Source organism: Callorhinus ursinus, unplaced genomic scaffold (genome assembly GCF_003265705.2).
Source record: "Callorhinus ursinus isolate GAN/ISIS: 27379988/994484 unplaced genomic scaffold, GSC_fseal_2.0 scaffold71, whole genome shotgun sequence".
Lineage (NCBI taxonomy): Eukaryota > Metazoa > Chordata > Mammalia > Carnivora > Otariidae > Callorhinus > Callorhinus ursinus.
The window spans coordinates 813,027-837,584 of NW_027397133.1; the positions used below are offsets into that span (position 1 = coordinate 813,027).

At 52.3% G+C, this 24,558-nt stretch overlaps 3 protein-coding genes across 4 annotated transcripts in view; 2 read left to right on the forward strand and 1 right to left on the reverse strand.

Moving 5' to 3' along the window:
- Positions 1–9,628, forward strand: part of KLK15 (kallikrein related peptidase 15) — a 35,552-nt gene extending 25,924 nt beyond the window's left edge. The window contains exons 2-6 of the mRNA XM_025849749.2: positions 3,407–3,480; positions 6,579–6,729; positions 7,025–7,308; positions 7,429–7,565; positions 8,798–9,628. Of these exons, the coding sequence (XP_025705534.1) occupies positions 3,438–3,480; positions 6,579–6,729; positions 7,025–7,308; positions 7,429–7,565; positions 8,798–8,950 (768 nt within the window). The 5' untranslated portion in view covers positions 3,407–3,437 and the 3' untranslated portion in view covers positions 8,951–9,628. The remainder of the gene's footprint in view (positions 1–3,406; positions 3,481–6,578; positions 6,730–7,024; positions 7,309–7,428; positions 7,566–8,797) is intronic.
- Positions 9,629–10,928: 1,300 nt separating this feature from the next.
- On the forward strand, positions 10,929–15,203 carry KLK1 (kallikrein 1). The gene is made up of 5 exons (XM_025849732.2): positions 10,929–11,002; positions 12,729–12,888; positions 14,045–14,331; positions 14,481–14,617; positions 15,000–15,203. Exons 1-5 carry the CDS (start codon positions 10,957–10,959, stop codon positions 15,183–15,185), a joined length of 816 nt encoding a protein of 271 aa, XP_025705517.1. The 5' UTR covers positions 10,929–10,956; the 3' UTR covers positions 15,186–15,203.
- Positions 15,204–15,498: 295 nt separating this feature from the next.
- LOC112807245 (uncharacterized) lies at positions 15,499–24,538 on the reverse strand. 2 transcript variants are annotated; one of them, XM_025850005.2, is made up of 5 exons: positions 24,461–24,538; positions 22,259–22,459; positions 16,809–16,955; positions 16,349–16,477; positions 15,499–16,162 (listed from the first exon to the last, which is right to left on the reverse strand). In XM_025850005.2, the coding sequence occupies exons 1-5, from the start codon at positions 24,480–24,482 to the stop codon at positions 15,966–15,968; spliced, it is 696 nt and encodes a 231-aa protein (XP_025705790.1). In that variant the 5' UTR covers positions 24,483–24,538; the 3' UTR covers positions 15,499–15,965. The 2 variants fall into 2 exon arrangements, with proteins under 2 accessions (XP_025705790.1, XP_073742576.1); XM_073886475.1 differs by lacking the exon at positions 24,461–24,538 and adding an exon at positions 23,215–23,595.
- Between the last annotated feature and the right edge of the window lie 20 nt (positions 24,539–24,558).

The window sequence follows — 24,558 nt, forward strand, 5'->3', positions numbered from 1 at the left end:
AATAAATAAAATCTTAAAAAAAAAAAAAAAGAAGGAAGCCATGGTAACCACTTCACAGGGCTATCAGGTGGATAAACGAGGTAAGGTACACAGGAACTGTCCAACTGAAACTGTGGCCCACTGTGAGGCCTAGAGACTATCAGCATGAATTTGTAGCCAGATAAAGAGGCAAAGGAGTTCTAGAATAGCTTCTAGCCTGGGAATCCAGAATGTCTAAATGTCTGGGGGTTCCAGAACATCTAAGGATCTAGGGTTCTAGAATATGTGGAGGTTCGTGGTTCTAGGCAATTTTAAACTCTTGGGTTCTAAAGTGTTCAAGGACCTAGACTTCCAGGGTACCTTAGGTTCTAGATACTAGATTCTACAATCTGAAGGTCTGGTATTCTAGAGATTTTGAGGGTCTATCGTTCTAGAATAACTGAGACCCTAAGATTCTGGAATAACTGAGGGTCTGTAGTTCAGGAATATCTGAAAGACATCTGGTGGCTTAGATGCCATCATTCTCACATATTATCTGTGGAGAAATCAAGGGCCAAGGACCCGCTGGCATTGGCCACTGATCCCCTAAACAGTCAGCCCTGTTCATGCAGCCCCTTCCCATATAGGTGATGGCTTTTCAGATACTGAGAGGGACCATATTTAAAATAGGTCCCATCCTTCACTGGGTGATCTGAGGTCAGTCCCTCCTGCTCTCTGTGCCTCCTCATTAGTTAAACAAGCCAGGATAGACTCTAGAAAATTGCTGAGGGCCCTCCTATGGTCCTGAGACACCAGAGGACAACTTTAAATTCCCAAAGCTTTGAGTCATTTTAATAATGATCACCAGAAAGCAGAATCCAGATTTCAAGCACCAAAATGCAGAATCAAGACCACAGGATCCAGATTAAGGATTCCAGTCTCCCAGTGTCTAAATTCATACTACAGAGAAGGTTCTAGTAATCTCTGACTCATGGAACTCAGGCCCATATCTCCCAGTCCAGCCTTTTAAATGCACAATGCAGGTTTGAAACTCCAGACTTTACACTCCAAAGTTAATCCATGAAATCTTAAAAGTCTAGGCCCAGACTCTAGAATCTAGGCCCCAAAACTCAAAATTCAAAATCTACCATTCATGCTCCAGGCCCCAGGCTTCACACAGCAGATGTGAGGGTTTCTGACCTCAAGTCCTAGGTTCCAAACACCAAATTCCAGACTCCTAGTCTGGACTCTAGATTCAAAGGCCTTGGATCTAGAATCCAAGACTAAGACCTGTCACTCAAAGACCAGACTCTAAGTTCCAGATTCCAGACCCAAACTCCAGAATTCAGACTCCAGAATCCATACTCTATACTTCAGGTCATAAATGCCTGACTCTAGACCTCCAAACTCACAGTCCAGAGTTGGAGATCCACAACAAAAAGTGTAAAACCCAAGATCCAGAATCCAATACCCAGGATCCAGAGTTAGGAGGCCCAGGCACCCAGATCCAGAATCAGAGATCTGAATCCAGACCCCAAACTCCAAAAGTGGAGATCCAGATCCAGAATCCACTGTCCAAAATCAGAGGTCCAAGGTTCAGAATCCAGAACTGAGGGGTCCAGATCCAGGTGCAGAACCCAAGGATTCAGAACCCTACTCCAGGCATAAGAAGCATGGCTCTAGATTCCAGTTTCCACACTCTAGACCCCAAATTCCAGGTTCCATGTTACAGAATGTTGGTCCTATCTGTTGATTTCCTCTGATTTGGGGCTCTTGCCCTCCTACATCCTCGCCGTTGAGGAACTGTCCCTGGCAGGGAATTCTTCCTGACAGACTCAGACAAAAGCTTCAACCTAATAAATGCTCATTAGGCCTTGTCCCCCACCCCACTAGCCACCTAGGCGTCCCCGCCTGTAAACCTGACTCTCAGCCACCTCCCACCCCACCCTACCCCCTAGACCTGGGTGGGGCCAGGAGCTTATAAATTCAGGTATTCAGGAGCCTGCTCCCCTTCTCTGGCATCCAAGCTGCCCCAGATGAAGCTGGAGGATCTGGAGGGGGTGAGATTTTTGAGACAAGAGCTGGGGGGGGGGATTGAGAGACACTCAGGGAGACACAGGTCTGCCCTGGTCTAGGGGAGACACTGGATGCCCTGGTCCCAGGGAGCAGACATGCACTGCCCTGAGGGACTTGAGTTTCAAGGGCACCTGTGTAGGTCCATGTGTCCTTTACTGAGGCCTCAAGTTGGACCTGAACCAAGAAAATGTCCTGGAGATGCAAGAAGGAACTGCAGGGGGGGGAGGAGGTGGAGTGAATCAGGAGGGTGTCCCCGAAAGCGCTTGTATCAGATCTAAGAACAAGGTCAGGGGTTCAAGTCAGCTCAGCTCAACCTCCCCAGGTGTCCCAGGTGCCAGGCCCCAGGCTCGGCAATGCTGGGGACACAGAGACGACCTTACCTGAGGGTTCCTGGGAATCTGTGATGTCACGGAGGCACACCAGGGGCTGTGAGGCCCAGAAAAGATACCTGTTAGGTCTCAGGGCCTCCCAGAAGAGGTGGGAGCCGAGCCATGGAGGGCAAATATGAATTTGGAAGATGAGGGGAGCTGGGGCCTCCCATGGACTGGACCCTTCACCAGGAATCCAGTGTCCAGTCAGGCCAGGCCTGCCCACAGCAAATTCTTAGTCTGGTGGGGGAGGCAGACACCACTGACTGGAGATGGTCAGAAAATCCCTCAAGGAGGAAGTGGACCCTGAAGGGAATGGCATACCTGGGAGGAGGAACAGCCTGAGCAAAGGCATAGAGGCATGGAATCACAGGAAGGAAAATGGGAGAATCAGCTGTGTCTAGAAGGGCAAAGTCATGAGAGACCCAGTCAGAGGAGCTGGTAGAAGGGGAGAAACCACTCATATCCTCGAAAGTGAGGCCGAGGAGCTAAGACTTTATCTGGCGGTGCTGGGGATCCATGAGGGCTGTAAGCAGGAGTGGGGTATGGTCAACTCTGGGTGTGGAAAGACCCTGCAGGGCCATGTAGGAGAACAGGCTGGGGGGGGTGGGAACTTGACTGGGGGACAGACGGCAAGGGTGGGGGGCTGGGGGTTACCCAGTAACCCAGGTAGGAGGCTGGGATAGGGTCTGGGGGAAAATGTATTCTGAGCCAAAGCCTGGAGCATGGAGAGAGATCCAGGAGCAAGTGCGTTGGTGCTGGGATCTGACAGGCTGTGGGGGCAGCTGAGGGTTTGTTCTGGTGCCTGGAGGAAAAACATAACCCTCAGAGACGGAGAACCTGGGGGGGGCGGAGGGGGGAGAGCAGTCTGTGGCGGGGGTGGGGGCACAAAGATGGTGGAAGAAATTTCTCAAGCAGCAGGTGGGATGGGTTTGTGTCTGGAGGGATCCACGTTGGGGCACAAGTGCCCCACCTCATCCCGGTTCACTCTCTCCCCTCCCCAGACTTCAACAGAACCCTCATCCCTGCTCTGCAATGTGGCTTCTCCTCACCTTCTCTTTCCTGCTGATGTCTGCAGGTGAGGCGGGCCCAGGTCAGGTCTGGGTCTATGGGAATGTGGTGCCCCTCCCCCACACCAGGAACAAATCCAGGCTCTGCAGTCTTCCACTACCCCCCCCGTTGCCCCTCCCTGAGTCCTCACCCTGCCCCAAGACCGTCAGGGGCCTGGGGCTGCTCTAGAGTCCCCATGCCAACTGGGGCCTTTTGCTGCTCCTGACAACAAGAACACAGACCTGAGTTCGAGTTCTGGGGCTGCCCTTTCCTTGCTGTGTGACCTTGAGGAAATTACTTCACCTCTCTCTACCGAGAGTGCCTTCTCTGGAAGACAGCACCTACCTCTGACAGTAATGGCAAGGTTTCAATAACATAATGTAGATAAAGCTCATAATAAGCCTTTAAACAAGTGTTAAGAGGCCAAGAACACAGACTTCTGGGCTCGAATTCCAACTCACCATGTTCAGGTTACTTAACATCTCTGTGGCTCGGGATCCCCAACTGGACCATGGAGATAACAGCAGACACCTCCAGGGTTGTGAAGATTAAATCTGGTCCCGTGGGTGAGGCACTAGAAGGTACTCGGTCCAGCGTAGTGCCCTGTAAGGACGTGGTGGCATTGCTGAGTGCTGGGTATATGCCAGACACGCATGTGGATATATGCCAGAGCTCAGCTAATTCTCAAAACATCTCTATGGGGTAGGGTCTACTGACCTCATTTGACAGGGGAAGGGGCTGAGGCTGGAGGAGAGTGGCCACTATGTCAAGGTGACCCTGGGAGGCAGGAAAACTCCAGCCTCCATGTTCAGCTACCACCCATGGAGAACTTAATTGTAACCTGATGCCTCTACACTGGAGAAGTTGAGGGTGGACTTTCATTATATCCCCACATGACCCTCGCCTCTGGGGGCCCCTTGAAGCTCCCCCCTGCTGCCAGCCTCCCCTCAGGCTTTCTCTGTGCTCTCTCCTCCCTGCCTCCCGCCTGCCCACTGCACCCAGCCAGGGCCTCCACCTTCCTCCGGCTTGTACTGGCCAGGGGCAGCCTCAATGCCCAGCTGTTCAGCCCGCACCCTTTGTCCTTCTTTGCAGGACAACAACCCCACCGTTCCCTTGTTAAGCCCCCTGTCCACCACATCCGCATTCCCCCAGCCTTGCCAGGGCCCTTGGCACAGTTCCTGACCCTGGCAGGCAGACGATGGGCATTTGGTCTGGCTGTGCAAATTCCTGCCCCAGGATGGGTGTCTGTGTGCCTTGCTGTGACCTTCAGGGGTCATATCCCCATTGCCCAGTAGCGGATCATGGTCTTATAACCTTGAAATATCCCTGTTTATATCCTTGTGCATGGTGCAGTGCGTGAGTGCGTGTGTGTGTGTGTGTGTGTGTGTGTGTGTGTGTGTGTATGGTGGGTTTTCAAAGCCCTGTGTGTCCACATCCTGCCCACATATGTGAACTGGGTTCCCTATGTGAAACACAATGACTTTGAACACCAAGTGACTGACTGGGGGGGCTCATCTAGAGATGGGAAAATACATCGTGTCCTATGTCTCTGGCTATGTTTTTGACCTTGGATGCCTAGCCCTGTGTCCATTGTTTCCCTGGGGTCTGATCTAGTGGGTCCACATCTGAGTGTTGGCTCTCTGGGTTCATGTCTCTTACTCTAAATCCCCACAGTGACTTGAAGACGAATCACAATTTTGACCTTGACTATCTTCATCTAAGCCTGATCACATGTCTGACTGACTTTGGCTAAATTTCTGTCCAGAACCTAAATATCTACATGTATCTCTGCATAAATAAATCTATGTGTCATTTGTTTAAAATAACTAGTCTTTATTAAGCAACTATAATAAGCCAGACATCATAGACACACACACACACACACACACACACACACACACACACACACACACACACATAATCTTATTTAATCCTTACAACAATCCCATTTTACGGATGAAGAAACATAAGCCCGGAGAGGTCAAATAATTTGCTCAGAGGCTCACAGATAACATGTTTGGACCCGGGGGCTTTACTCTAACATTCCAGATTCAACCACTATACTTATACCCATGTCTGTGAACAAGTCTTTGGAGGCCTGAGTGTATATGTGTGTCTCTCCCCACGTACCCTTATCAAGGACCCCACCTTGTTGTCCAGTCCCTGTGCGTTAGTGTGCAAGTCTGTGACTGGTATATTCAGACCCACACTGGAGACTTGGTGTTTTTTAAAGATTTTATTTATTTATTTGGCAGACAGAGAGAGACAGCGAGAGAGGGAACACAAGCAGGAGGTGTGGGAGAGGGAGAAGCAGGCTTCCCGCTGAGCAGGGAGCCTGATGCGGGGCTCGATCCCAGGACCCTGGGATCATGACCCTCACTGAGGGCAGACACTTAACCAACTGAGCCACCCAGGCACCCCTGGAGACTGTAAATTTAGGTGTGAGCTTCTATGTGCAAATCAGTGTCTGTGGATGTGTGTGTGCGCGCACACACGCCCATGCTATAACTGTCCAGAGTCATATATATCCATGAATGTCTGTGCTGTGATTCTTGAAGCTGCAACCCAAGTATATACAAGTGAATTTCAGCTTAAAGTGCTCTCTCCCTCAGTTCCTAAGTTTGGAAGACTGGTTGTGCCTATGTTTGCCCATGACCTTGTGTGGCCACATCTGCATTTGGCTGAGATGTCCAGACTCTGGAGCCAAGACTGCGTGTCATACATATCGAGTGGCCACATCCTTTTGATGTCTGTGACAGCTTGGCGATGACCTTGACTGGCTGGTTCCAAGTGGCTATCTCTCTGGCCCTGTATCCAGTGTCCCTGTCTCCACTCCTAATCTCAGAGGACTTCTTGACTTCTGGTCCTTTCCCACCTCCCTGTTCTCCCAGAATCCTGTAGTAAATGGGTGAGGGCCAAGGGCAGGGGGACAGTTCTGGAGAAAACAAGCAGTAGTTGTAAAAGCCAGAGAGAAGGCTGTGCTAAAAATTCAAGGACAGGGACGTCCTAAGAGATTGGGGGAAAGCAGAAGTGAAAAATACATAGTATGGGCAGGGTGTGGGCAACGTGTAGGGCCCAAGGAAAAGGATTCTGTCCTCAGGGACCCTCCTCTGCCCCCTCTCCCAGCAGCCCGGGACGACAGGATGCTGGGAGGTGAGGAGTGTGAGCCCCACTCCCAGCCGTGGCAAGTGGCCTTATTTGAGCGTGGGCGCTTCAACTGCGGTGCTTCCCTCATTTCTGCTCACTGGGTGCTGTCTGCGGCCCACTGCCAAACCCGGTACGAAGACAGGGCTCAAAGTCCTGAGGGGCATGACGGCAAGAGTCTAGGGATCTGAGAATCTTGGATTCTGAGGAGGAAAGAGCAGGAGCCTGGGGGTTGTGTTCCGGGTGGGTGCACCTCCTTGGTCCCTGAGGGGCAGCGGCTCCAGCTATTATTGGCTTCAGCGCCTTGGGCAGAGGGTAATGGCATCTCCAGATTCCCGCAGGGTGGGGGGACCCCAGCTCGCCAGCTCTTTGATCTTTCTGTCTGCTCCTCACTCCACTTGCGGGTAATCAATCACCTGCCTGCACAGCTTCCTGAGAGTGCGCCTGGGCGAGCACAATCTGCGCAAGCGCGATGGCCCCGAGCAGCTGCGGACTGTGGCTCGCATCCTCCCGCACCCGCGCTACGAAGCAAGCAGCCATCGCCACGACGTCATGCTGCTACGTCTAACCCGGCCCGCGCGCCTCTCCCCGCAAGTGCGCCCTGTGGCGCTGCCCACGCGTTGCCCCCAACCGGGCGAGGCCTGCGTGGTGTCCGGCTGGGGCCTGGTGTCTGATGACAAGCCTGGGACCAAAGGGAGCACAGAGTCACAAGGTGCGTGAAAGGATGGTGCTGGGTGTCGGGCCTCCAGGGACCCCATTCTCCAGGGCTCTTGGGCGAAGACGACAAGGGCCTGAAAATACGGATTCACTCCAAGTCCACTGTCTTCCGCAGTGAGTCTCCCGGATACGCTGCATTGTGCCAACATCAGTGTTATCCCGGCCACATCTTGTAAGAAGGACTACCCAGGGCGCCTGATGGCCTCTATGGTGTGTGCAGGAGTAGAGGGCGGAGGCACGGACTCCTGTGAGGTCAGAGCCATGGGGTAGGGGGACAGGTTTGGGAGTTGGGATGGGAACAAGTTGTGCTTGCTTTGGGCCAGAGAAGATGCTAGGGGTAGGTTTGGGGATGGAGAAGGAAGAGCATTTAGAATGGGGGTGAGGTTGGCGATGGATTGGGTTGTGCTTGGGGTGCACGATGTGGCGGTTGGTTTGGAATGGCCTGGGTTTGAGCTAAGAACAGGAATGGGCTTGGGGCACCTGGGTGGCTCAGTCAGTTAAGCATCTACCTTCAGTTCAGGTCATGATCTCAGGGTCCTGGGATCCAGCCCGATGCCCGGCTCCCTGCTCAGCGGGGCATCTGCTTCTCCCTCTCCCTCTGGCCCTCTGCTTGTGCTCTCTCTCTCTCTCTCAAATAAATAAAATATTTTTTTAAAAAAAGAATAGGTGGGCACCTGGGTGGCTCAGTCAGTTAAGCGTCTGCCTTCGGCTCAGGTCATGATCCTAGGGTCCTGGGATCGAGTCTCGCATCAGGCTCTCTGCTCAGTGGAGAGCCTGCTTCTCCTTCTCTCTCTGCCTGCTTCTCTGCCTACTTGTGCTCTCTCTCTATCTCTCTGTCAAATAAATAAATAAAATCTTTATAAAAAAAGAGTAGGAATGGGCTTGGTTTGATTTTTTTTAAGATGTATTTATTTATTTTAGGGAGAGAGAGAGAGCATGAGGTGAGAAGGGGGCAGAGGGAGAGGGAGAGAGAGAATCTTGAGCAGACCCCCTGCTAAGTACGGAGCCTACAGCCTGGAGCCCTATGTGGGGCTCCATCTCAGGACCCTGAGCAGAAATCAAGATGGACGCTTAACCGACTGAGCCACCCCAGCGCCCCCGGTTTGATTTTAGATGGAAAATATGTTGGGTTGAATTGGGGATAGGGCAAACTTTGTCTAGGATGTGAAAGACATGATGACTGGGATTGGTTGTGTTGGCAGTGAGGATGGGAGTAGGTCTGGTTTGATTCTGAATGGGGAAGATGTAGAGGTTTGATTGGGTTGGGGTTACATGGGAAGGATAGAACATGGGTTGGCCGAGTTGTATTGACTTGTGTTGGGCTGGAGTTGGGTTGGATCGGTTTGGGTTAAACTGGGTTGTATTGAGTTGATTGGGGTGGGGTTGGATTGGATTTTGATTGAGATTGTGAATGGTGATTGGGATAGGGTTGGGGGCACTGGGATCCAGAAATTTCCCATTCACACTTTCCCTTCTTCTCACAGGGTGACTCCGGGGGACCCCTGGTCTGTGGGGGAGTCCTGCAGGGCATTGTGTCCTGGGGTGATGTCCCCTGTGACACTACGACCAAGCCTGGAGTCTATACCAAAGTCTGCAGCTACTTGGAGTGGATTAAGGAAACCATGAAGAAGAACTGACAATTTTGGTCTACCACCTATGTCTCTGACTTGAACAGAAGCTCCCAGAGCTGACCAGCAGCTGACCTGACCTGGGACAGTGTCGGGCCATCCCTCAAGACCTCATTTGTCCAAGGCACAGATGTTAGCCAAGGACTTGTCCCGTCTCAGGCCAGAGCCGGTGCTCAAGGTCACCTGTTTAAACACCGAGATAACAAGAGTGCTGATGCAAGTTTCTCTGTAGGAGTTTCTGTGACTTTCTTCTGGGGATGAAGGGAAGTGGGAGCCAGAGACTGGTTGGGGACCCAGAGCTACTGTATATTGTTCCTTTTCGCCCACTGCCCCAATACCTAGGTGAAGAGAAATGGCTTGAAGTAGGGCTCTCTTCATTCACATATGCATAGGATCAGCTGTGTAATCTTGAGGAAAAGACCCAATGCCCCTCAGCTTCGGTTTCCCCATCTGTAAAACAGAGATCATATTGCTTACCTCACAGGGTTGTAAGAATTAAATGAGGAAGTTCATATGAACTGATTCAAATAGTGCCTGGCACTGGGGAAATATATCTCTGGACCCCAGTGAAAAGACCCAGCACACACTAGATGATCAAGAATGACCTCATTTTCGGGGCGCCTGGGTGGCTCAGATGGTTAAGTGTCTGCCTTCAGCTCAGGTCATGATCCCAGGGTCCTGGGATAGAGCCCCACATCGGGCTCCTGGCTCAGCAGGGAGCCTGCTTCTCCCTCTCCTTCTGCCTCTCTCCCTGCTCATGCTCTCGCTCTCTGTCTCTCTGTCTCTCTCTCTCTCTCTCTCTCTCTCTGTATCTCTGTGTCTCAAATGAATAAATAAAAGTCTTAAAAAAAGAATGACCTCATTTTCTTCGCAATTTAGTTGTGGGCCCCCTGGTAGCCAGGCAAAAAGGCAAATGCTCTCCTTTCCTTAGGCAGGGCTGCTGACATACAGCGGAGGCTGGGTTACCCTGCGACCTACTTTGATTTTACTGAAGAGCCAAGGGAAGGTGTCAGGGGCCTATGAATTTAACACTGAGGCTGCAGAAATCTGCTTCCCAATTCTCAGCAGAGATCCCCCCAAATGTGATCTTCAAGGTCACCCAATGTTGAACTACATGAACCTGGTTCCTGAGACCTAAATATTTTAATGGGGGAAGGGAAATTAGAATTTGTGGAGAGGGTGCTCTTGATGGGTGGAAGGCAGATTGTCTGGAATTCGTGGGACTTTGGAGGACATAACCTTGAGTATCCAGATCTGGGGAACAAGGAGTATGTGTGGGGTGTAATGCGATCCCAGCATTGTTTGGGGGCAGGGGGACACTGGATTTTGAAATGCTAGGGAACTTATTCGGGGAGACCACTGAAACTTCATATTTCTGGATCTGGGGGCACTAGGATTGTGGCCATCGGTACCCACCACAATTTTATTTGGAGAGAAACAATAGATTGGGGCCTAGATCCTGAGTCCGGGAGTGCAAGAGTCAGGGTGTTCTGAAAGCCAAAGCTATGTTTCGGAGACAGCGGAAGCTGGGAGACTGTCATTTTGGCTCCAAGTGGTGCAGGGAGAAAGGAATCAGAGCCCCACTGCTGGTGTTCGGGGGTGCACTGAGTCGTTGGGGTTCCAGTATATGGGGCTTTGTATTGGAGGTCGGTGATTCCTCCACTCTCTTTCTTCTCCTACTCACCCCCCCACACACACCTCCCCTCATTGTCTTTGTCTCCATGAGTAGGGGCCCAGGAGCTCCAGGCCCTGCCCTGTCTGGCCTCAGGCCCCAGGAATGCTTCCAGCACAATCAGGGCCCGCAGAACAACAGGTGCTCGTTCTCCCGCCCCTTCCACAGCTCTGGGGTGGGAGGAGGTGTCCAGCCCCCCGGCAGCAGGGGCAGGGCCTTGGCCAGCATCTGGGTGCCAGCAGGGCAGGCGTGGGGCTGGGTGGCGGGGGGAGTGAGGGCTTTAAAACACTCCTTGGGGAGGCTTCCAAGCTCCAAGCTCACCACCAGCCTGCGTGTGGTCACCATGTGGTTCCTGGTTCTGTGCTTTGCCCTGTCCCTGGCAGGGACTGGTGAGACAGTGGGGAAGGTGTGGGGTGGGGGCGTGGGCCCGGCTCTCATACTTCCCTCACCCCCCGTAACTTCTTCCTATCCCACAGTCCACCCCAGACCCAGGTCCCAGGCTCTCTCCCAGGCCCCTAAAGTCCTACTTCAGCCCCTCATCCCGGTCACAGTCCTCATTCTTGCAATCGGTCCCTGCTCCCTCCCAGGTACCCGCAGAACTTTCTCCTCTTCCCCACTCAGACGCCTGCCCCTCACCAAGGGGGCCGAGCCTGGGCCATCTCTGTCTCTTTGGGGGACTCCCAACTCTTCCGAGGAGTGCTCCCAATCGCAGCAGACCCTGGGACCCTGATCACCCCCACCCACCCCCTTGTTCTCTATGGCTCTGTCTCCCGAGTCCCCAGATCCTTCTATACCCTGGTGATTTTTCCCATCTGGCTGTCAGCTTTCAACTAGGTCCTCCAGTCCCTGGCATCTGGTTCCCTTTAAATCTTCCCAGGACCCCCAAATTCCATCAGACACCTACGCTTCTCCCCAAACAGACTTTCTGGCCCGTGACTCCAGGTGGGCCCAACCATCCGGTATGAGGGTTCTACAAATGTCTCTTCCTTCCCCAACTTTTTGACCCTGAACCCTGATCCAGCACCCCACCTTTCTCCCTGAGGAAGAACCCCCAGAACCCCCAACTATAGGTTCCTTTCCTTGTAGAATTTCCTCCTTCCCCACGCTCCAGCCCTCCCCAAGTGAATCCCTCCTGTATGACTCCGATTTTCTGGGCTTCTCTCCAGGATCCCAAATACCTTCACAGCCCCACTGTCCTGCCCTACCTCCCCCAGTACTCCAGCATATGAGTCTAAAACTCCACACCAAGTGGGCCCTCCCTGCATTCCCACAGCTGCTTGGCCCCAATATGCCTCCATCTTCATTCCCGTCCAGCACCACCCCCGAGAGAACTCCAGATCCCTCCAGTATCCTCAGACTATGAACCCCATCTCCATGAGAATCACCCAATCCCAGAAGAACTGTCATCCAGCTCTGCCTCCCCCCGAGCCCCATCCCAGTCCTGACCCCAACTCCAGTTCCACGGCCTCACCCCTCTTACAAAGCCATTCCTGTTCAAGGACCCCAGACCCCCAGAGGACGCTCTCCCAGCCCCAGTCAAGGGACCTCAAGTTACACCCAGACTCCTCAGCCCAGATGCTATTCTCGGCCTCTCAGACCTACTTCCCCTGCATCTTTAAAGAATCCCAAAACCCAACCTAGACCCTAACCAATTTTTCAGGCTGGGATCCCTGTAACCCCCCCGCAATCCTTCCTTCCCAGCTTTTGAGCCACTCTCTAGGGGCCCTATATCCTCTATTTCTAGAATCTTTTTTTTCCCTCTCAGAACTTACAACTTTCTGTTCCCCAGGCCAACACCCCAAATCACCCCCTTATCACCCAATCCCCAGCCACATGCTACTCACACCCTGTCTTCTTGTCTCCTGCCTGATCCCTGTGGTTGGCTCTTTTCTCAGCATAGTCTCCCCACCCAGACCCACCACCAACCCATAATCCCAAGGATGGCTCCAGAATTCCAGAAACTTCCCACACCCCTTGCCCATCTCCCCAGACCCCCAGCCCTGCTCCTCTGCCCCCATGTCCCTCCGACCCAACATTACAGCTCCCTCTTCTAGCCCAGTACCCCTGGCCCCACTGCCACCTCCCAGCTGCCCTGACCCAGCACCCCTTCCACAGGTGCCGTGCCCCCCATCCAGTCCCGGATCATAGGAGGCTGGGACTGTGAGCAGAATTCCCAACCCTGGCAGGCAGCTCTGTACCATTACAGCAAGTTCCAGTGCGGGGGCGTCCTGGTGCACCCGCAGTGGGTGCTCACAGCTGCCCACTGCATAAATGAGTGAGTGGGGGCAGGGCATGGGGGGAGGGCGCGTCTGTGCTCCCACGGGAATAAACAACTGGGCACCGACCCTGGGTTCACCTCAGGGGAGGCTGGGGGACTGAGGGAAACAGATGGCACTGGGCTGGGTCCCATGGACAGTGGCAGGGGACAACCCCAGGGAAGCCCTCCCATGGCAGCCCGTGTCTCTGTCTCTCCCTGTAACTGTGTCTCTGTGTCTCTCAGTAAGTGGCTGTGTTGTGTGTCTGTCTATCTGAGTATGATTTATACCTGTCTCTCTCTGTTTGGTCTCAGTGTCTCTGTGTGTCTCCGTGTGTCTGTCCACCTCCGGGTCCCTCTGCTGCCTCCCTGTCACTGTAGGTCTCACCCTCCATTTCTCTGCCTCACTCTCTCCCCCATCGCTGCTGAGCACCCCCAGGACGAGACTGAGGGGGACCCCCAGAGAAAAGGAAGGGATTATCCTGAGATGTGTGTGTGAGGGGGCTTCTCATGTGCCCAGCCCCTCCCTCCAGGACAGTGAAGCACCGCAGGGGACACAGCGGAGGGCTGGTTTCAGCTGGAGCCTGGTGGGGGCTCCGGAGGAAGGAGGAGGAGGAAGGGGGAGAAGGTCTGGGGAGGGAGGTGGAGCAGACCTTGGGCTGGCGGCCAGGCCAGCGGCTGCTGGGGAGCCAGTCCCACAGCCCCTGCTGCAGCTGAGCCCGTCCCAGGCCCCCTCCCCGCTCCTCCCTTCCTCCCTCCCTGTTCTCGCTCAGGCTGCGCCCCACCCCCATAGCCTGTATTCCGCACTCTCTCGCTTTGCTCCCTGGCCCTGTCTCACTGAGCCTGCTGCTCCCTCTTCTCCCTGTCTGCTCCTCCCCTCCCATGGACTCTTCTGTCTCTGCCTCCTTTGTGCTCTGTCTCTCACTGTCCCCCCTCTGCCTCTCACCCACTCTCCCTTTGTGCTCTCTGTATTTCACTCTCCCTGTCTTTGTCTCTGGCTTTGACCTTGTCACATTTTTCTCTCACTCACTGTCTTTTCTTCATAGCTCTTTACCTTCCCAACTGTCTCTCCCTCCAAGGTTACTCCTTGTTTCTCTCTGTCTTCGGGACCCTCCCTGGCCCCATTTCCCTTTCGGCCTCCTCTCTCCTCATTCCCCGGGGCCCCCTCTCTCCCCAGCAATTACCAGCTCTGGCTGGGTCGCCACAACCTGTTCGAGCATGAAGACACAGCCCAGTTTGTCCAGGTCAGTGATAGCTTCCCACACCCTGAATTCAACCTGAGTCTCCTGAAGAACCATACCCAGCTCCCCGGAGAGGACTATAGCCATGACCTCATGCTGCTGCGCCTGACAGAGCCCGCCCAGATTACAGATGCTGTGAGGGTCCTGGACCTGCCCACACAGGAACCCCAACTGGGGAGCACCTGCCATGCCTCTGGCTGGGGCAGCATTGAACCAGATAAGTGTACGCTAGGGGCCAGACTGTGCAGCCTGGAGCCCAGACACTTGGGTGTAGGGAGGAGGGTGCTGGGGACCCGACTCAGGGTCTGAGGGAGGAGGGGCTGAGGAGTCACCTGTGGTCTGGTCACAGCCCTTTTAATCTCTGGTCTGTAGTCATATACCCAGACAATCTCCAGTGTGTGGACCTCAAACTCCTGTCCAATGATGTATGTGCCAAAGCCCACTCCCAGAAGGTGACAGAGTTCATGCTGTGTGCTGGACAGCTGGAGGGCGGCAAGGACACCTGTGCGGTGAGCCAGCGTGCCCCACCCCGCGCCCCCAGGTCTCGAGGTGCTGGGGGAGGGGACTCAGGTTCTGGACTGCTGTTGAGAGCTAACCAGGCATCCATCTCCACTGCTACCCAACTCCAGCTTCCCCCAACCGAGCCTCGGCGCCCTCCCCCCTGCCCCCTTTCCTTCCCACACCCTCAACCTGGTATCCCACGGATCTCCCTACTCCACATCAGAGTTCACCTCTGTTGGAATCCCGCCGCCCTCTGGCAGTGGACTCTGGAGAGAACTGTGTCTTTTCCCGGAGCACTGTGTGCGCTCTGTGAGCCCAGCCAGGTGTGCTCCACGGGGCAGAACCGGGGACCTTGCTGACCTTTCTTTTGCTCTCCCCTTTGTGCTGCAGGGTGACTCGGGGGGTCCACTGATCTGCGATGGTGTGCTTCAAGGAATCACATCCTGGGGCAACATGCCATGTGGCAGCCCCAATACGCCCGCGATCTACACCAAAGTGATCTCGCACCTGGAGTGGATCAAGGAGACCATGACAGCCAATTCCTGGATGCCCCCAACATGTTCCCTACCCCAGTAAAATCGAATACGCATCAAATTCGCATCACGTTTGGTGTCCTCTGGCCTTCCAGATGCTGGGAACCTGGAAGCTAGGGATCGACCCAGCCCAGTCTAGAATCCTCTACAGCCCTCCCAGGCTCGCGGCAGGAGGCGTGCACGAATGAGCTAGGGAAAAGGAAGGAGGAGAAACAGGTGTAGACAAACCGGCAGAGAGAGGCTCAGATCCCAAAGGACAAGCAAGGCAGGGACTCGATACCCGTTCACACATTTGGACCCGACCCTGCTCTGGGGGAGAGGACGCAACGGAGGGTCGGACTTAAAGGTTGTGAGGCGCCCACGTTTTATTGTGTCGGAAACGTCAGTAAGGGGGGGCGGGTAGGCAATGTTATCACAAGGCACGCCTTTCGGGGGAGAGGCTGGTTCCCCAGAACCGCGTAGCTACATCAAATGCTGGGCAGTTAAGTGTCCCGCCGGGGGCGTGACTGGATATCCAGGGGCGGGACTCGCCCTCGGAAGGGGAGGAGTTCCCACGTTGGAGTGCAACTTCGGGGCGTGGCCTGAGAGGGCTAGCTTACGGAAAAGGAGGGGGCGGTTGTCGCACTGTAGGGGTGGGAGCAGGATGAGGATTCAGTGGGCGGGAACAGAGCTGCAAAGGGTAACCCTAGCTCGAGGGGTGGGGCATGTTCTTTGGGAGTGGGGCCTCGAAGGGAGGGCTGATCTCGGGCTCGTGGCCGCGATGAAGGGGACGGGCCCGGTATCTGACTGCGGTCACTGGTCAGTATCCTGAGAAGCTCGGGCGCTACTGCTTCGAGAGGCTTGAGGGGGTGAGTGCATTGGGCAGGTCCACGGTGTGCTTCTGGTCCGCGGCGGACTGTTCTTGGGACATGCGTCTCGTGGTGTTCTGCTGCGAGGCCCACCGACGATAGCTCACCCGCCGCTCTTTAAAGGACGTCCCTTTGCTCCACATGCCCACGTGGTTTAAGTAGCTCAGAGCTCCTGCGGGCCGGAGGGCTAGTGGGCCGTTGAACTCCGAGCCCCGCCCTGGGCCCCGCCCCATCCCCCGAGGGCTCCTCCCCTAGGGTCCGCCCCTATCCGGCCCCAGGCCCTGCCTCCAGTTTTCCCCGGGCTCCGCCCCCTGCCCTACCGAGGCACCGCCCCTTCCTCCCGAGGCCCCGCCCTCACCGGACCACAGCATCAAGGCACCGGCAGCCCAGCACAGGTAGGTGGTCACCAGGTAGGATACCTGTGGCCTCGGGCGCAACGTCTCGCAGTTGACTACAAAGAGTGTCAGACTGAGAACAATCAGGAGCCCTGCACTGGGGTGGGGCCAGAGATGGACACAAGGCTGGACAGGGACCCCAGGACCCCCCAGAAAGAGAGGAGAGACAGACAGCCTCTCCTCTCTCACTCCCCGTGACAAGCCATTGTGCGCGCGCGCGCGCACACACACATACACTCCTGTGACAGACAGAAAGCTACCCGGACACAAGTGTAAAGAAAGAGAGATACCCCCTACAGTCACCCCGACTGCGAAAGATAAAGTGGAATGGAGATGCACACAGAAAGAGTGGGGCAGAGACCCCAGCTGACATTCAAAGACAGACCCAGCAGATAGCACCTCTTACCCCAAGCCGACCCTTACCAATGCTGAAGCTGAGAGAACTGAAGACAAGGTCGATCTTAGTTAGGCGTCGGAAGACTGGCCGGAAGGAGAGGCCCATGGTGGGGAGGAGGATGAGACACAGGGTCAGGGCCAGCATCATGAAGCCCATGCTCATATGGATGAGAACTAGGGGGAGAAGAGGAAATGCTCCAGAGTCATCCCCAGACACTCTCCAAGGTCACCCTCCAATCTCATCCCACTGACATCCCCATGAGCAGCCCCATGGACACCCCCAAAGTTTGGCAACACACATCCTCAACTTCACCCCCACGCCCATCACCTAAGTTCCTTCCTAGAAACCCCAAAATGACTCTCACTCTCACAAAGTCACCCCAGGCACCTGTAAAGTCAAAATCATCCCCAATTATACCCTCAAGTTTGTCCCAAATCACCCCCCACCTACCCCAAAGTCAACCCCAGAATGCTCATAATCAACTCCACCCATACGGATGACCCCTGAGTCACCCCCACTCACATCCTCAAAGTCACCCCACAGAATCATCTCAACCATTTCCAGAGTCATCCCCACAGACACCTCCAAAGTCATCCCACTCATACTCCCAAAAGGCATCCCACAGCAACTCACATTAATACCCTCAGTATCACACCCAGACACTCCCAATAGCACCCTCAAAATTATCCAAGACACTTTAGTCACCCATAGTCTCCAAAATCACCCTACTGCTGCTAAAGTCTCTCCCATTCACATCCCAAGGTCTCCTAGTTATCCCATTTACACTCCCAGAACCTCTCGAATATCACCTCCATTCACATCCCAGAGCCCCCCATAGACATTCTCCAAATCCCCCACCTTGACCCCCAGAGCATACACAGATATGTACACACAAGAAAAACTTCCAAATACCCTAAAACCACATAATCCTACGCAGGTTGAGTTGCTATTTATCCAATATATGTTTCAAAACAGCAAGAATTTTGGCCCCTTCTGAGAATTACATCTCCTTTTAGCCCTTCCCTACCTTGCCTACTTTTGAACAGTGCAAGATGGCTTCAGCCAAATAAGCTAAGACTCCATGTCCTTTGTTTCCGACAAACTGCGTATCTCTAACACATAACCAGAAAGTAAAACTTGGTCATATATACAGAATAGCAACAGTCCTCTGGGGCTCAATCACAAAATCCTGGTTGAGAACTTATGACATGCTTTGCCTTCTGGGGCCACAAAAATAGTCATGCCAATGGCTGAAACAATCACAGTGCTCCGTACCACAGGCCATGGTGATTGGCCCAAAGATGGGCACATGACCAAAGCCAACTAATCAAGCTCTGCTCTGGACTTCTCTCTCTCTCTCTCTTTTTTTTTTTTTTTTAGATTTTATTTATTTATTTGAGAGAGAGAGAAAGAGCACAAGCAGGGGGAGTGGCAGGCAGAGGGAGAAGCAGGCTCCCTGCAGAGCAAGGACCCTGGGATCATGACCTGAGCCAAAGGCAGATGCTTAACCAACTGAGCCACCCAGGCGTCCCCTGGGACTTTTTCTAACTGAAGCTGTCAAGAGCGCTCTTTCCTCTAGTCAAGAGGATTTATGAGCCTGGGGCTGCCTGAGCCTTGGACCCAGTCTCATGAGGGCAGGAGATCTGATAGAGTAAAACTAAGAAAGAAAAGCAGACAAGGGGACAGGAGAGAGAGTTGAGATGACATTCAAGTCCCTGGCTCTTGTCCTCCCAGAGACTGGAGTGCCTGTGGTTTGGTCAGAAGTAGACATTTGTGGTGTAAGCCTCAAGGTCCATTCCCTACTCTCAGCCCCAGTTATAAGCTAATCAGTGCCTTGCATTGCTCTGGCTGCTATATTTGTTTTGGGGTACTCATGTGACCCAGCCACACAAGACTTTTGTAGGAACTTTTTGTGTTCTTTTTCCTGCCAGACTTGAGGCCACATTGTTAGTACTTCTGTCAGTTGTCTGTCTGTCTGCTCTCAGATCCATTCCCCACCCTTCCCCGTTCTGTACTGTAAGGACTACATTTCTGAGCCTCCTTTGCTCATTGGCTTATCAGTATGTTTGGCTTATGGGCAGCACCAGCAGAAGACTGGCTCTGGAAGGAGAGGACAAGCCAGTGTATTTATTTCCCTCTCCCCAACCCCCACCTCAGCTGGTGTCTTTATTAGCAGTAGCTGCATTTTTTTTTTTTTCTGTGATTCTAGTCACCTCTAAGCAAATCCCACCATGAGTCTATGCCTTCCAGATGGCTCCAGCTTCCAGGCTCTGGTAATACCACCACCTCCCTTTCTTCTGTCCCTATATTTACCCCCTCTGAAGCATCTAGAATGATTTCTTTTCCTAACTAGATCCTGACTTATCACTATGTGGAGCTTTGAGAATGAGGCCAATTTAAGTACCCAAGAAAGAGACAGATAGTAATGTCTGATGCTATCACTTGGACCCTTGAATTCAGCCATGCCTGAAAGCATTCCTATTCCCACCCTTTTTCATTTAGGTGAGACCATAAATTCCTTCACTCGAGCTATTGCAAGTCAGAGTTTCTGTTACTTATGATCCCAAAGACGCCTGACTAATTCAAATCCTTTCTGTAAGTTGGCAAGGAGCACAGGATTTGATGCCGCCTGCATATCACACACTAAAATCACAGTCAAACCCTAATACACACACACACACACACACAACCAGAATTGAATTTTCACCAAAAATCTAGAGGGAGAAGAACCCCCCAAGGCTGAGATGCAATTGGTAAAATCTCAGAGGCAAAGGTGGGGAAATTAGAACATAAAAATTCTAAGTTTCTACACCTTAAAAAAGGCCCTCATAACCTATATGTTATGTCTTTATGCCAACCATAAAGCATTGTACATTCTTAGCATTCAATAAATGATGATTTACTTTTAAAAAGAGAGCTGTCATACCACCTCGTGTGTTTTTTAAGTGATAAACATATACATTAAATAGAGAGACATACTTATATGTGTGGGTGTGTATGTATGTGTTTGTAGATAAACATAGCTATATTCTCATATGTGCAGAAAATAAGACAAGAAGAACACACAAGAGCTTAAAAATGGCTTAGTGGCATCGGTTGCCCCCAGGAAGGGGAATGGGTGGGATGGTAGACAGAAATGCGAGAGAGACTCTTACACTTGTTAAAATGTTGAACTGTGTAAATATATTGCCTGTTCAAATAAAAGTAACTTAAATTTTAAAATAAAGAAAAACTTTAAAATCACCCAAAGTTAATGTGTTAGAGCAAAAGGAGAATGAAATGAACATTCACCACTCTTTTTTGTCTTCCCAGCACCTCTGAACACCAGTCCACATTTGGAGAATTTTCCCCAACATATGCATCCACACTTTCCAGGAAGAAAACCAGCCTCCCATAGAGTTAAGACCTCAGCACATGACAAGGTTCCACCAATAAAGAGCCACACTAGACTTGGAGTCAGCAGCTAAGAGTGGGCATGGACTCTATTCTGATAGGTGTGGCCACAGCCACCTCCACAGGTCCCAGGGCAGCAGAGAAAGAGGTTCCCCAGTGGAGTCCAGGCCTGGAGAGACTGGGCTGCACAGAGCAAGCTGCAGTGTGCGCGCCCAACCAGCCAGTCCTCCGGGGGCTCTTTGGGCATGGTCCTGATCACTTGGCGCCTAGAGCCCAATTCTCTGGCCCTGCAGGGATTCTGCAAACTCCCCAACATCCTGTATAAATCTATTTTCTGCTTAAACTAGCTTTAATTGTTTTCTGTTGCTTGTCATGAGAATCCTGACTTCTCTAGGGAGTGTATATCAAAGTCTTAACAAAGTCTCCTCAGCTCCTCTGAAGGACTGCTATTCCACTCTTGGGAATCTACCCCCAGGGTAATTATGCTCCAGGAAAGTACCATCAATATGGGAGGAAGTTGTGAATTGTTGTTTTTGTCCACCCAGCATCCATTCCCATTCTTCTGGCAACAACAGCTTGACTTTGTTCAGAGGAACTCTCTGCCCACCCTTGGTCCTTGTGCTTCTGACAGAAATGACCCCTCCATTGACTCGTAAGAAAAGTGTGTGATCCAGACCCAGCTAATCACAGCAAGACATCTCCCTGACCACGGCAACTGGGTGCAGAGAGGATAGAGAAATCCCAGGGAAGTAAATCTGATCCTATCAGAGCTAAAACTGAGATCTTTGCTTGAGGGCTACAGAAGACAACTTACTCTCTTTTCCCCCATGGTTGTTCACAGAAAGGACAGAATCTGGGTGCTGATGATGGGCCCCATTACCACTGCCTAGGCATAGCTTGCCTACAAGGAAGCCTTCACAGAGAGGTGGCAAGAGACAGATTCCCTAATGACACCCTTTAAGCGCCTGGATCCAGCAGTACCTGAACCTGGGATAGATCTATGCCTCTGTACTTTTCCATAACCTGAAACCATGTTTGTCTTACTTACACCAACTTGAGTTTGGGAGGTATACACAAAAGAGATATCTGAAATAAATAAATAAGATTAATACCACACAATGTTCTGGAAGTTTCATAAACTTATTTGAGATCTGAAACGAAGGTAGGTGCATTGGCTGAAAAAAAAAAAATCCCTTATAATAATAACAGCTAAAGCTGGTGTAGTGCTTAATATGAGCCAGGCACTGTTTTAATTCCTCTACTTGTTTTAACTTGCTAATCCTTCAAACAATGCATGAATAGAGACCACTACCACTACCATTTTAGAAATGAGGAAACTGAGCCGCAAAGAGGTCAAGGAAGGTGCCCAAGATCACCCAGCCAACAAGTGATTGAGCCAGGATCCAAACCCAGGCACTCCGACTCCAGGTTCTGGGTTGTCTCCTGTTGCAGTGTTCAAAATCACTGGAAACACACAGAGACCTACAAGGAAGCAAAATGTTTCCGAAGGAGCTGGAAATCATCTTTTTTTTAATCGTCTTAAAAAAAACAACAACAACACTGTTTTAAAAAATGAGGGAGAGGGGCGCCTGGGTGGCACAGTCAGTTGAACATCTGATTCTTGGTTTCAGCTCAGGTCAGGATCTCCAGGTCCTGAGATCAAGCCCCACCTCAGGCTCAGTGCAGAGTCGGCTTGGGACTCTCTCTGCCTCTCCCTCTGCCCCTCCCCCCTGCACTCTCTCTCTCAAATAAATACATAAATCTTTTTTTTTTTTTTAAAGTGAGAGAGAGAATGAGGGCATCTTTAGCCATCTAATGATGAGGCAGATTGGTTTTCGGTCAATTGTAGTGCTCTGCCCACACACCAGGACAGTCCTGTTTCCTTGTTTCCTCAAAAGCTATATGTAACTCCAGGAGACTCCTTCACAAGGCCTTCAGGGAATCTCCAGAGACCCTCCCGAGAATTCCAAACATTTTCCCCAAGAACATCCAAAAAGATTCCCCCAGAGATTCCCGCCCCTGATAGCCTCCTGAGATACCCCCTCCTTCGAGGATCCCATAGCCTGTCCAGGCTCCTACTGACCGGTGACTTGGCCCAGGCTGGCACACTTGTGCTTTCTGCAGTCTATCCAGATGCCCAGGTAGCCAGTATAAAAGCCCTGCAAGTAGGCCAGACGTCCATCTGCCACGCTGAGCACCATCAGGGTTGCAAGGACGTTGAAGACGAGAGACCAGCCCCGCAGGATGAACTTGCGGTCCTCATCCCAGGAAGAGACCACGTCGGCTGGGAAAGAAGAGAGTTCTGGGGGCCAGGATCCACCTGCAACCCACTGCTGCATGCTAGTCTCCATTTCTGACCACGTCCACATCTCCATCCCCACCCAGATCTTGCCTTTTACCCCATTTTCAATCCCCTTCCTCCAGCCATCTCCCCACCCCCACCCGAACCCCAATACCCACCTCTGCCCCATCTCTGATTCCAGACTCATCCTCGTTCTCATCTCTAACCATAATGCCCACCTCAGCCCCCATCCACAACCCCATTCGAAGCCCAAACCTACTTGTTTTGTCTCCAACCCCATCCTCCAGTTCCTGTTCCCCAAACCCCAGCTCCATCACTGCTCTCAACTTCATCCCCTTATCTAGACCCCTGTCACAAATCCCAATCCAGGACACACACAGCTACAACACAGGCTCCAAAGTGTGTTCACGAGGCTGAGACCCATGGTATCGCCTACACCCTACATTCACCAAGCCCCTGTGATCCTGCCAACCTTCCCAACCTGCAGGGACTCCTGTCCCCGCTCCCTTGCTCACTCACCTTCAGCCACACTAGACTTCACAGGGTCCCATTCACACTGAGAGCTTTCCTACCTCGGCACCTCCACACACAGTTCAGGCTGCTCCTTCTGCCTGGAACACTCTTCTTCCACCCATGCCCAGAATGCCCTAACCACCCTCCCGTGCCCCTCCTTCCACATCTCCTTTCCTGAGCTGCCCAGCCCAGCCCAGCCTCAATTCTTGGGTGAGGTCACCCACCAAATGCTCCCACAGTGCGATGTGCAACTTGTCTTCACTGGTATCACACAGACTTGTGATTCCCCTTGTTTCACTACTTTTTTCCCTACCCGTCTTCCCCAATGGACCTCCTTGAGGGTAGGGAACAAATCTCTTCTGGTTCCCACTGCACCCTCATCAGCTGGTATAGAGCTTTTGCTGTTTGTTCAATGAAAAGGGTCATGATTGAATGCAAGAATAAATGAACTGGTGGGGGCATCCATGGTATCTAAATAGAGTAATTCCTTCCTGTCCTTCTGTGGTACCTCTCAATGTGGATTTCAGAAGTTGGATATACGGGTCTTGGACTTGGGAAGGAGCTCGGGGGGATGGACAAGTTACTTGGAGCGTCAAAATCAACATCTGCGAAGTGTAAAAAAATCCAACAGGTTTTGATTACAATGGGTTCTATGTGCTTTTATGTTATTAACCCACTTCATCCTTAAGACAACCCTCTAAAGTGTCATTATCTCCTTGGACAAATGAGGAAGCTAAGGTGCAGAGGAGTTGGATATTCATGTAATTAAAGACATAAAAGTTTGTGGATTTTTCTTTTTACTTTCTTTCTTTCTTTTTTTCCCCCAAAAGGTTACCACAAAAGCCAAAAGGAAGGATGGGGGAAAGGCAAGTTTGAAATATCTCCACTCCTGACTGGAAAGGCTACAAACACTTGGAGTACCTGCATTCCCACTGACCTCTTTTGAGCCCTTCTCAAGCTGTGGCTGTTCTGCCTCCCCTCCCAAGCCCAGACTGCAGGTCTCTGAGGCAGTGAATGGGTCCAACCTTCTCTCGGTCCCCAAGGCCTCAGGAGAAAGTAAAGAAAGACAGAGACAGAGGAGAAAGAGAGCAAGGAGAGACACCGAACTTGAAAAGGGAATACAAGGAGGAAATTAATTCAGGGAAGGCCCTGGGAGTGGGGCATGGTAGGGGCAGGTAGGAGGAGGGACTTACAAATTCAGATCTCAAGCCCTCCAGAAACTCTAAGAACTGACCTCAGAGATGCTGGTGCCCTAGTGCTGGCTCAGCCCTGCCCAGCCCTGACCCTACTCTAGCCCCTCTCTGATTCTGCTCTGTCTGGTCACTCCCCCCCACTGCCACCCCACCCCTACCCAGTCCTGACATCTCTCAGATCCATCCATGACCTCTTCTTGACCCAATCCTGACCTTGCCCATACCCTACATGGAGCCCACCCTGACCCAACCTCAGCCCAGCCCCCATGTCACTCACACAGGGTAGAGTATGAATCCATGGCCAACTTCCTAACCTCCTGGAATCTCTCCAACTGTCATGGAACCTCCTCCCTGCCCCCAGCTGCAGGCCAGACT